We start from the raw sequence: 13,450 nt of genomic DNA, 5'->3' as shown, positions 1-13,450 counted from the left end.
TAAACTGTAAGTGAAATCACAGCCCAAAGGAGAACAGGAAATTCCCACACCAGCATTTTGCCTCAACATCTTTCAAAAAGAAAGAATATGTACAAGCACTGGTGGTTCATTAAGATTGTACTATTCTACTTCTAACCTTTCTATGAGGCCAATGATAGACTGATAACAAATTGCAGAATTAAGAACAAAATTGAGAATAGCTGATTGTAGGAAAATATCACACAAGATTCTAGGTTCTTTTATGAGGAATTCAGCATTAATCCTCAAGGGTTATAAATAGGAGAAGAGTAGTTGGGCTTCAGACTGAACACAACTGGAAAGTTTTAGGCATGCAAACCAAATGCAAGCAGTCCCCTATGATTCCTGGAAAGTTCAGGAGACTTAAGCACTGGAGATAGAAAAGGGTGCAATATAAGCCAATCTATTACCAAGGCAAAAGAGAAACAGAATCATCAACAGATTGGGGGAAAAGGAAACTCAGACAAGGAACATTTTACACGAAACTGAACTTGCTATATCCTTCAGAGGTTATTGGCATTACCAACCAAAAGATGCAGATATGGATCTTTCCCATTCAAGCTTCAGAATTTAAACACAGGAGTAGCTGATATACATTCCTTTCTGGGGTGGAAGAGAAAAACAATCCACATATGGAAAGCAACAGACTAACAGCTGTATTGAACTTTGACACTGGTGATGGGACATCGTCCTGTCTTCTTCCCCTTCCTTCTTTCCTTCCTAATATAAAAGTAAAGAATACAGAACTAAAAATAATTCCTTCTTGCAAACATTCCCCCTACCCCCGAAAAAAAAGAAAAGAAAGAAATGCACTGTTCAAAAAGGGAAGTACTAGCAATAGATCATAGGCTAGAAAGAATATCTCTTTGGAGAAACTAAAAACACAAAAGGAACTTTTGAAGCACTAATAGAAGCCACTTTAGCCCATCACATTTGTGAGGCTGCATGAGAACTGAAACTCAGAAGGAAAGCATTAACTCAGTAGAGTGGAAAGATCTGGGCCTCTCCAATCCTTTGCACTTGAGATTTTCAGTGCTGAAGATCAAGGCACATCTGATCCAGCAGCAGAAGGAATCTTTGCTCATTCTAAGTCAACCACAAGTTCCTGGCAACCATACAGAAAGCTTATTCTGGCTTTGACCACATTACCACTGTTCCTAAAGTGGTTTTCCAGGGAAAGGGAATTTGTCAAATAGGGTTTAAAAAAGAACAGGCCTTCCTCTGGCTTTAATATAGTTCCAATTACTTCATAACTGCTAAAGTAGCAGCAATGTGCATAGAAATATAACTAGATTATGGAATAAGGTCATTGTCTGCCTTTTTTTAAAACTTACCTAGCCAGAATTTGGGGTTTTTTAAATTGGTGTAAAAATAGAGATGGCAATTTGAAAATAAAATATGTGCAGATTAAATGTTCCTACAGATCCACCTTGGACTTCTCACACCACTCCTGTGTCCTATACATTCTTACTATACTTTATTATCATTAAATATATAGTAGATAGTAGTAGCAATGTATTTAAATTCAATATACTGGATTAATATTATTTTTTCTTTTCTTGAGTATTACTCTGAGATTGCTGGGATGACCAATTCGTATAAAGCGTGGAAAATCAGTGTAATCCAGGTTTTCTCAACACAAGCACAGTCTGTGTACTATGTACTGCTGCAGTATGTTTACTGAGGTCTAACCACTTCTTTACTATTTTCTGTTTTTGGAATTCCAGGAGCCAGCAAAGAAGAGGGGAAGTAATTTTATTTCTGGAATGCAACTATACATGGATGAAAAGAAGGACCAGAAAGAATATCCGGTGTGATTAAGCAGTAGTCATGGATTCACCAGAGTTACATGGGTGAGCAAGAAGACGATTCCAGCTGGTTTAAATTTACTAAGCCGAAGCATCATGCAAGGGGGAATCCACCAATTTGACAGTCCCACAAATGACCCAGGGTGAAGTTATATCAGGGCATTCTGGAGCATCTCAAGAAGGAGGCCATAATTTTGATATTCTCACATGCTAAAATAGAAGCCATATCCAGATAAAACGGGGAAAGTGGGGGAACTACTAAGTGATGAAGAAAGTTTCACCTGATAGTTTTCAATAGACCTTTAAAAGGCAAAATAATAGGTACTTTTAAGTGAGAATACTTGCAGAAAACTTATACTTAGAAACAGCTATGCTGGATGAACCAATGTCAGGCTCACTTTGCACGCCTGCCATGAAACTATTGCTACATGCATCAACCAAGGCGAGAGCAAACCCATGTCAGCTTTTGCAGCTTTGCAGACAGAGAGGATCGTTAATCACATTCCTTCACAAGATGCTGGCGCCAAGGATGGACTGATAAGACACCTGGACTCTAATTAAGTCTAAGGAACTGGAAGAGGGGAGATCAGGAGTGAGAACAGGCTTGTTTGGGAGACAGGGAGGGGAGGCTATGTCAGAGGGAATGATTTAATTTGAATGCTTTGGCACCAAAACATTATTCAGAGCTTTGCAACTGTCCTGTGTAATTGGATTTTAATAAATGAATTCTTTAAGCTTCCTAATGGACTTTCTGGAGAACTTCTCAAGATCCTAGTACTGGGGCCATCACAGAAAGCTCTGAATCACCAATCTAATGGCAACCTGCCCTGAGGACACTGCCCTACCTGAGGGAGCAGTACCTTCTGCAGATCCAGTGTTGTCAAGCAACTTTGGGAACTAACTGTACTAGATGAGTGGCAAGATGAAGAACTCATCTCAGTGGCTGGAGGTGTCTCCTCAGAAGGGGTGAGACTTCCCAGTCGCTTATGACAGAGCACACACTGATGGTTTCCGAGATGGAGGATGCAGTGGGAGAGAGTAATGCTGGAGGGAATTGGGGATTTACAACAACCAATGGTGAGCAAAACCACCATGATGGACTTACTGACAGATTTTATGGGGAGTGAGCTGACATCCAACACAAGAGGCTTCCCCACTGAAGAAGCCTATGAGATGTGAGGCAAAATGCCTAGAGAGGACTTCAATCATCCCATGACAAGGCTGCAGAGGTTGGAAGCCTGACCCAAAACCTGATTCTCAGAAGTGGAGTACTGCCCAAACCCCTTGATGCAGGATTCAAAAGTCCGGTGGTCACGTGAGATCAGGCGCAGCGCAGACCCAGAGGCCAGCTGGCATGCAACCATAGAGAGAGGGTCTTGATCCAAATCTAGTGAGTGAATCAGAAGGGTGGAGCGTGAGGTGTCAGAGATTGGGAGTCGCATGTCTGGTTTGTAAGGCACAGTCAAAGAGATGAGTCAACAATTGTGGCAAATAGTCATGGCGACCACCAGGTGGAACATATCTAGAAGCCTGCGGGAAGAATATTTCTCAGATCGCTGGAGCACCACCTCTTTTGGACCCCAGCCTGCAAATTATTTACCAGAGAGCTGGGACAGTGAGCCAGTGGTGGAGGCTTAGGAATACAGGATTTGAAAGTGAAGTTTGGAGGCAACCCGAAGCAGCTGGCTTGGTTCATGAATCAGGTTCGTGGATTCATGAATGAATGAGGGAGAGACTTTCCAGATGATGAGGCTAAGATCCAGTACATGACAGCTCACTTATAAGAGGAAGCAGACGATTGGGCTGTGGACCTGTTCAAAGCAGAGGCTCCAGAGCTGGATGACTTTGATGAATTTATGTTTGTGCTGAGAACTCAATTTGAAGATCCCCTAATCACAATGTGGGCCAGAACCAGTCTGCAAACCCTTTGACAAGGGAACCAGTCGGTATCAGAGTATGCCTCCAAGTTTAAGACGTTAGTGGGCAAAATGACTGATTGGCCAGAGTCGCTGAAAATTGAGTATTTTAGAGCTGGCTTGAAACCTGAAATCTTGGAATGGTCTTTGGCGTTTGACAAACCAAACACATTGAGAGGGTGGATTTGCCTGGCTGGAGAAGTGGAAGAAACCAGTGCACAAGTAAGGTTGCAGCAACATGTTCATGCAGCAGAGAAGCGCACCTCCACTGCTACAGCAAGTGTCAAGAGGAAAGAGACACACCGAGCTTGGGAAAGAGAAAAGGAGCATCATACCTGAAGTGGAGCTTGCTTCAAATGTGGCAAAGAAGGTAGTCACATTGCTGAGTGCCCATTATCCAACACAGTTCCATGAAGGAAAACCCCCAGCCACAAGCCCAAGTTACCAGCTAAAAAAGTCTCCAGTGCCAGTTCACTCGGCACTGAGCTCACGCCAGGTAAGGGGGCACTGAGCTTGTGCCGGCAGGATTATCTGAAGCTGAAGAAAACTCGGCAGATGAAGAATTCCAGATGTCGGGAAACTGGAATTGCCTGTCCTGAATGGCACCCAAGGGCAGGCAGCGGCAACCCAACGCAATGGGCGCCCAGATCCCATGGTGAGTGAACCATGCCCAATTATGCTGGTGGGGACAAAAATCAAATCCCTACGAACTGGCAGGGGTGCAAACTTAGTTGGACTCATAGACTCTGGCTGTACTCGCTATTTAATGCACCCTGCAGTAGTAATGGGACCAAGACTGAGGGTTGGCAGATTAAAACCCCCCGTAACTTTTACCCAGCTTGATGGGTCAGACATGCAAGGGGGTCCTGTACAATTTTATACTGAAATGTGGAGATGAGGATTGGGACTCATAAAGAAACTTTGAAATTCCTAGTGGCCCCTATAGCTCATCAATCCATAATACTTGGGTTAGCATGGCTGAAACAAAGGAATCCCAAGGTGGACTGGGCCATGGGGCAATTGCAGTTCGTGGATGGGGTGTATGGAGGTTGGAAGGAGCCTGAGCCTCCCCCGGACTTAGAAACAATGTCTGGCATGGCAGAACTCCAGAAGCCCAACCTAGCCCCAGGGGAGCCTCAGATCCCACTGCCCTATAAAGATCTAGAGGCAGTGTTTGGGGAAGCTGAATCCAACCAGCTTCCTCCCCATTGAAAATCTGACTGTGCTATTGAGTTGGAACCAGGGGCCTCACTGCCTAAACCCAAGCTATATTCTATGACTCCTAAAGAGATGGCAGCCTTGTGGGAGTTCATCAACAAAAATTTGAAGCGAGGTTTCATCCAACCCGCCACTTCTCCCGTCACAACCAATTTGGCTACAAGCATCATAGATTTGGATCTTGAGATACAGTCAACCAAAAAATAATGAGAGATGAACTTGTTCAATGTCACTTCTGAATATCAACAGGCTTTACTAGCTATCTGCTACTCTCCGAAGCGTATTCTTTTGATAGTGGTTCCTATTCAGGCCCTATTTCCCAAATTACAGTTGCAGAGGTCTATTAAATTTGTAAAAAAAATACGTTTAAGACCAAACTTGTTAAACAACAAACAGAACCTCAACTTTTCCTTTCCAATACAGAGGCACAGCCAAGTGACAAACAAACAAACAAACAAATGCGCATGGCTATGCACACCCAGCATGCATGGCTGGGGAAAGGAAGATCACTCCAAAAGAAACATCTGGGACCAATCTGCAGCATGTAGCCACTGGGTGTCATTTTTGATATATTCTGTATCAGCCACAGAGGGCTTCATGGCAAACAAAAAGTATTTCAGCAAGAAGCAACTGCAACCAAAATAGACCGATTCAAGAAACTTACAGTGCTCAGCCAGCATTTGGTAACTACTAGATTGACCTGAAAGACTAGATTTTCTTTCTAAACGATGTATCCTTAAAATGAGAGGATTGTCTTAGAATTACTAAGAGTATGATTTGTTTAATTAATCCATTTTAAAAGTAACCTTAAAGGCAGGTTTGCCCATCTTTGGGGTAAATATAGTAATTAGGAAACGGCGGGTCCGTTCATCAGAAACCTTACCTTTCTGTCTGTAGTGTGACTTTGGAAGGCTCCACATTGGGGTTCTCCCACTCCATCTGTGGGCAATGCATAAAGTAACAGAGGGTGTACAGGGCCTCCGGTTCCCAGTAGAGCGACCCCTGCCGGTGATGCAGGGGTGTGGTGTTGCTGTGTTGCTTTGCACTGAGCGGCTGCAAGTGATGCATTGCCCGGGACACCAGGTCACCTGAAAAGGAGCAAAAGAGTCACTACCGTGGCTTTTCTTATCCTACTCCAGGTACATTGATACGCATTGGTAGTAAAAAATACAAGCTGAGAGTATAGGAGCAATTGAAAGAAGAGTTATAGCATGAGATTTATTAAGAAGGGGAAATATTCTATTATTACTATTATTATTATTTAAATTTGTATGCCACCCAACTCCCAGCAACTCTGGATGGCTCACAAGTAAAAACATTAAATAAGAAAAAAATACACTAAGAGAATCAAAGATGGCAAAGGTGACAAGAACTGAACAGGAACAATAAAGAAACAAACACACGCAATCCCAGGGGGCATTGCTCACCAAAGTCCTGGGTGAAGAGCCAGGTCCTCAAGCCCATTTGAAACACCAGCAGGGTGGGGGCATCCCTCACCCACCACAAACATAAAAACGACATTTGTTGTTCTCTCCCCCTGTCCCTGATTGCATAATTCACGATATGCAAAGGCACCGATGCAGCATCTCAGCAGGTAACAGCATTGGCTGAATTTGTTTGGGTTTGCAAACTATCTTGTACCTCCCAGAGATACACATGGTGGCCAGTCTCCTGGAGTTCCAGAAGTCCTTTCAGACTCTGTTCCCAGGCCTGAGGTTAGGGTGTCAGTGGAGCCCCTGTAGTGTTTTTGACTGTTTTTGTTGTTTTCATGTCCATACTGTTATGTTTTGTTATTTTTTAATTGTTTTAACTGTACATTCAGTATGTTGTAGCCACCCAGAATCTTTTATAAATATATAAATCTAAATAATATCAACAACACTGCATACTTTGATGGAAGAAAGCAATGGCAATGGCAAACCACCTCCGCATTGCTGCTGGAAAACCTGTACAATTGCGTTCATGTGGTCAGTAAGAGTGCAGTTCAACTCAAGGAAGGCTTTAGATTTCACATTTATTTTGCTTTCCAGCTAGAAAATAATCCTTTTCTCTACAATGAATTAACATGAACTTTTCCCAACTTGATGCCCTCCAGATACTTTGGGAATTCTGGCTATGCAAACCTGGGGAAGTTTGGACTAGGATATTCTGGGAAACATGTTATCTAGACTCTACCTAGATAACATGTCATTTACTGCTACAAAATTATGCTTTATGACAGCCCTCCTCAATTGGAGCTCTTCAAAATGCGTTGGATTTTAATTCCTAGTATTTTCTAGCTGACATAGAAAGATGAGGAATTGCTTTAATATACATACATTGTATATAATGAAAGTAATGATGATTTGATTCTTTATCTGTCATGCTAAATATAATATAATTCAATGATATTTTCAAGTTAAGAGACATAGTTACCCCTAGACAGAACTTCTGTTGGTCCCAAATGCCATCACCTATCTATTGCCAAGGTCTAGTTAAAAAGATATTATTCTGAGGTTGCTTAAATTGCATTATTCTCAATCAATCTGTGATCAGTTAGTTTTTGAATCCAACTGAAAATGTTGTTTTTGCCTTGAAATCCAAATGTCTTGAGACCTAGATACGTAGTTAATTTAGGTTAACCTGTGTGTCATCTCCCCTATGTTATAAATATCTGAATGCCTTGATCTGTGTTCCTCTCCCACATGAAGTAAAAGAAATGAGATATTTTCAGTTGTGATAAATACCATGGACAATGCCTTCAACAAGAAAGTATACCTAGTCATTCTTAATGGTGATGTTGTTTTTTACTCCTGGCCAAGTCATTGTTCTTTAGAGAGGCATTTGAGGCAGAAGAGCCTTTAATGCTGCTGTTTATGGGGTTATGCATTACTGGGCGTCTTGTAGTTGGAAGTACTGATCAAAATTGTTATTTATTGCTGACTGAGGTTTTTTTCCCCCTATGCTCACAGTTCTTGATCATTTTCTTACTTCTAATGTTAGCTGATTACCTTGGAGGATTGGTTTGTTTTTAAGAGAAAGAGTGGGATAAAATAGGAAAACAATAAAATAAAGAATGAAGAATACATATATGGCATTAAGCAAAACATGATAAATCTACCAAATCAATATACTCCTTTACAAAATATGTTCTAAATACTCTTGCCAACTGGAAAAAAAAAACCCTACAGTTTTCTTAGTAGAAAATAATGGCATTATTCATAAAGCACATTTTCTGAGGCAGATAATTTTCTTTAACAAAATGAGCCAGACGCATTCCAACATGCTGCTCCTGGCAAGAAATTCATTCTAGCACCCAATATTTGTTTTGCTTTTGACAGAAAGCATGTGGCCAAGTTCCACCTTTATTTTCTCTGTGTCTGCTAATTGTAGAAAATTAGGATTGCATAACTGAGATTTCTTGAGATTCCTGAAATGTTTAACAAGAACTGTATTCCATGCAACTTGGCACAGGCTTTAGAATAATAGAAACGCTAATACAAATAGCTGCAATTGAAAGAGCTGTGAGGGACCACAAGTTGAGCACCATTGGCAATCGTTCAATATCATGGGTTTGAACCTCAGTCCTATATTGGGTTTGAATCTTGGTCCTGTATCTTCTAATCAGCCTACTGAATGGTAAAAAGTGTTCAGTATCTACATCTCACTCCATGGTTTTTTTTCCTTTCTTTTTTTCTGTGTGACACAGCACACTTCAGAACAAGACATGGACTACAGCCATTCACCAGTTTTATTTTCTGAATGTCTCTGGGATTTTTTAAAGTGGATCTACAGAAATCTTCCCATCCTTATGCCTTCTAGATTGGTTGGAACTGCAGCTCCCAGAAATCGGAGCAAGAATGCCAAATTCTAACCTGAACCTGGTAGCTGCCAGAATAGGGAAGGTGAATCTAATCAACAACAGTCTATATGTAGCTGTAGAACAGACTGATAATGTATACAGAGATTGCTTCTGCTACCTCCTGGTGAAATAAGTGGCAAGGATATGAAAAAGCAGGGAACAGTTATGCACAAAATACAGTCTTAAAACCAAAACCAGGAGTTGACCACTGATCTGGAGGGAAAAAGCAAACAGAGGCTGGGATTCCAGTGTACTATAATTTCTGCTTATGTTACAATATCTTATGACTCAAACCTTTCAATTTAAAAAGTTAATTTTTCTTTTCCTACTGGTAGGAAATGACTATGCTCAGAATGAATCCTACATCCCTTAGAAGTTTGTAATTCCCAATAGGTTGAAGAGCAGGGAGTGGATTCTGTATGCAGCCAATCTGCAAAATTAACTCCAAATGTATGTGTTCCTCACTGCATAACAATCCCCTGAAAGCCTACAGTATTTTAGCAAAGTTGTATCAGACTTTCATAACAATTTAGGAAAAAGATAAGGACATCCTAAGTGTTAATGGTTCTTCCATCAGGACCTGGGCCCAGGTGAGTAAATTCTCAGGTACATTGGTCTCCTGCTGCTGGTAAACACCAGGTCTGTGCACAATAGGCTCACATCTATATATGGTATGGTGACAGGCAAGTGTGCAGATCTGACATGTGTTACTGAGGAAGGGATGTTGCATTATTGGAAACATGCCCAACTAGGTTTCAAGTCCTGCAGCAACCACAAAGTCAAGGCCAGATAGGAGAGTTTTGTGAGACTTTGTAGTAATGGGGAGCTCTGCACCAGACATGAATGGATGCAAGTGTCTGCCCGTGGAATTGGGCTGCATTGACAAGCTAGGTCTGCTACTGATGTATCAACTACTTGCCTGCCCAGCAGTTGCCTTTCTTGAACCTTTGGAACTCATCTCTAAGCTGGTGTTGAAGTTCCCAAGACTGCTAGTCTTCATTACTTCAACCTCCATACTGTGGGGAAGGGATCTAGTGTAGTTCATGGTTTCCACAATGACCTTGGGCTTGTTACAATTGCAGCCCCAACATATATTGGAAGACACCCACTGAACCTGGTCTTTACTTCGTTGCAGAGAAATTGTGATCTGAAAATTGATATTAACATCTGTCCTTTCCCCGATGAGTCGTTTTCATGACCCCTTCCTCATCAAACTGCAGATCACAGAGATCCTAAACTCCACAAGGTGGTGGACCTATTAAAATGATCCACCCCACCATCTAATGAGCCTGGAGGCTTTCCAGAGGGTACTTCTAAAACCTCCCCCATATATTTGGTGGGCAATTCCATCCTGGTCCTGGTTGGTGGAATATGAGGGTAGGCAGAGCACAGGATGATATTGCTCTAGTGAAGCCTCTGCCCACTTGCCAACCCCAAGTGACTCCTAGGTTACTGAGGAACTGAGGGAAAGGAAGTGACTGAAAAGAAATCTACAGCAACTCATCTACAGTGCAAAAATCAGAAGCAGATGTGACTGGCTAAAGTAAGAGTTTGTGTCTGAGCCTACAGAGTGGTGATAAGAGCATCCAAGTGTCAATGCTTCTCCTTGCTTATTGCATCAAGAGATTATCATCCAGCAACACTGTTCAGAGCAATCTGAACCATTTAATGGAAAGATGGGATAAGGCTCCTATAAGTACCAGGGATGAATTCGCAAATTTCTCAGAAGATAAAGTTGCTTGTATCCACTCTTGGTTGGACACTAGTTGGAAGGAATCTACTGTGGTAAGATAATCTTGTGGGTTTGCATTATGCCTCTCCTAGCATCTTCAGGTAGCTAGGTGAGAAGTGAGTGTTTGAATTTGAGAGATAACCAATGTTTTCTGAGGGAGGACATAATATTCCCTGCCTTAAAGTCCTCCCTGATCATGTTTGATAACTTCTGTCTGATTTCTCTTTTTAGGGAAGTACTGGTAGAAAATCAGATGCCATGGATCCAAGACAACATTTATGATTTGAATCCTTTTAAATCAGGAACCAGCTCCTGCAATGAGACAGAAATGCTGTTGGTCAGCTGGTGGATAATCTGCTATAGGACTGGGGAATGACCCCTCTTGGTCCTATTAAACCTCTCAGGAGTGTTCAATGCCATTGACTATAGAATCATTATGGACAGTCTGTAAAGGCTGGGAGTTAGAAGCACTGTGGAGTGGTAGTTCCACTCCCACCTGATTGGGTGGTTCCAATTAGTGGTCATGGAAGCACAGATGTCCATCGGTCAGAGATTTGTGCATTTTGCTAACAAGTAAAAGTAGTATTGTTTCAGACCTAGGTGACTGTGGGTGACATACTACAAATATTTTGTTCTTGTTGTTGTTTTACAGTCTTTATATTGTCTCTTATAGTTTTAATTTGTTTTGTGTTTTGCTGTTATCCAGCCATAAATGAATGAATGAATGAATGAATGAATGAATGAATGAATGAATGAATGTTTCAAGATCATTGGACATGAGTTAATTCTCCTTCAAAACCCTCTAATCAGTCTACTATATTCACAGTGTAGAGTGAAATCTGGATCAAATATTCATTTGGTACTTTTGGAAACTTAGCTTTGGGAAAGTATGGAATGTGTGGTGCTAATTAACTAAATCAACTAATTAATAGAATTTACTAATTAACTGAATCAGATAACCATGTGATTTTCTACATGTTTTTAAACTGAGAAAAAGAGCTGATATGATAAACTTTTTATAAAAGTATGCACAGCATCCAGAAAGAGATAATATTTTCTCTCCCTTTGAATAACTCTAGAACTTGGGTTCACTACTACATACAATTTGTAATTAATCTGCAGATGTTTCACATATCATGCTAAACCATAATGTATCAAATCCATTTCAGGTGTTAAGTTTCTTTTTCTATCCTTTTAACACTAGGCTCTTGACAGTGCATTGTCTGGGGCCCTAAGAGTTCTGGCCCCTATTCTTTCGTTACCTGTATCATGTATTTTTGTTTCTTTTTCCATCATTGTCTTGCTTTTTAACACCAAAGCAATCTCAACAAGGGACCATTTCCTATTATGGGTTGCCTAGCAACAGCAGGTCCTCAATCAAGGATAGAGCATTTACAGAACAAAATTCCAGAGTAGGAAAAGCGAATTATTATTGCTGTATATCTTTCTTGATGCATATCTGTTATTCTGATTACTACATCCAATAATAACAAATGAATGTTAAGCACTAACAAAGGCAGTCTTTGTCATACAGTAGATAAAAGTGGGGTGGGGGGATGGAATTAAATGCAACGGAAAGCTGGCATGAGGAAAAGCTAGAAAACTGGCCCAAATCGAAATACTGAGTGTTTGTAACATGCAGAGAACTAACAGTGAACTGAGAAATAAAGTGGAAAAAGAAGTCTACCCTACAAATTAGAAGCTGCCGTATCCTGTAAAATCTGCCGATCCCATGAGGAAATCTAGAGAGGAGTGTGGACCAGAAGGCAGGCCTTTTTAGCGGTTGCCCCCTAATTCCTGAATACACATCAATTCTTGTCTGACATTTTTTATTCATTGCTTTAAAGGAGATGTTTGCTGTCCACCCAGAATTGCCCTACAAGTTGGGCAGCCAAATGTGTGGATATATATGTACAGCAGTGCTTAAAAGTTTGTGAACCCTTTTGATTTTTCAATATTTCTGCATAAATATAACTTAAAAATGACTCAGGGATGTTATTGGGCTTCCTTGCACAAACTGCCCATTTCAGGTCCTTCCACAATATTTCTGTAAGAGTAAGGTCAAGAATGATTTGGCCATTCCAAAACATAACTTTCTTCCGCTTTAACAATTCTTTGGTCATATGACTTGTGTGTTTTGGGTTGTTGTCTTATTGCATGACCCACTTTCTCTTGAGCTTCAGTTCACAGACAAATACCCTGACATTTTCCTGTGGAATTTGCTGGTACAATTCAGAATTCATAGTACCATTAAGGATGACAAACTGTCCTAGTCCAGAAGCAGCAAAGCAGGCCCAAACCGTGATACTGCCACCATCACATTTCACAGATGGGATAACGTTCTTATGGTGGAACGTTGTGTTTGCCTTTGGACAAACAGAACACTTTTTTTAAAATAAGAATTTTATTAAGTTTCAAGCAAAGATAAAAGCTACAAAAAACAAAGAACTACAAAAAAAGAAAGAAAAAAATTAAAAGGTGTGAAAAACACAAGAGTAAATTTTTTCAAAGTTACAGAAAGATGTGACTTCTGAATTTTAACAGCAAGTATATCCAAAAATCTTCCACAATCAATCCCTTACTCTGTATTAAACCAAAGCTACATTATGTCTATGAATCATTCCACCTTGGCACATTATAAAAATCACTAAGTACAGTTACTCCCTCCCCTTATATTAAAAGAAACAAAAGAAAAAAATGATATAAACCTCCTAAATAACTTCCCCCTCCCCAAAGATAACATCTGTTTAATTATTCCCTTCCTACTACTATTCTATACATTTCTGTCTACTAGAATAAAAATCAAACTAAAAAGCATGTAATTTGTCTGCCATTATACTTAATAATGCAACAGTTTTAATCATCTTAATCATATTGAACCCAAAACCAAACATTTTTATTATACTTTATTAATCTT

At 40.5% G+C, this 13,450-nt stretch overlaps 1 protein-coding gene across 1 annotated transcript in view; it reads right to left on the bottom strand.

Annotated features, from left to right (window-relative positions):
- ABTB3 (ankyrin repeat and BTB domain containing 3) overlaps positions 1–13,450 on the bottom strand; it is a 231,344-nt gene that overhangs the window by 55,151 nt on the left and 162,743 nt on the right. The window contains exon 3 of the mRNA XM_063308491.1: positions 5,844–6,048. Within this exon, the coding sequence (XP_063164561.1) occupies positions 5,844–6,048 (205 nt within the window). The remainder of the gene's footprint in view (positions 1–5,843; positions 6,049–13,450) is intronic.

This window comes from Candoia aspera, chromosome 7 (assembly GCF_035149785.1).
Source record: "Candoia aspera isolate rCanAsp1 chromosome 7, rCanAsp1.hap2, whole genome shotgun sequence".
Lineage (NCBI taxonomy): Eukaryota > Metazoa > Chordata > Lepidosauria > Squamata > Boidae > Candoia > Candoia aspera.
Note: the sequence above shows the minus strand (reverse complement) of the source record. Positions and strands in the feature narration are given on the sequence as shown.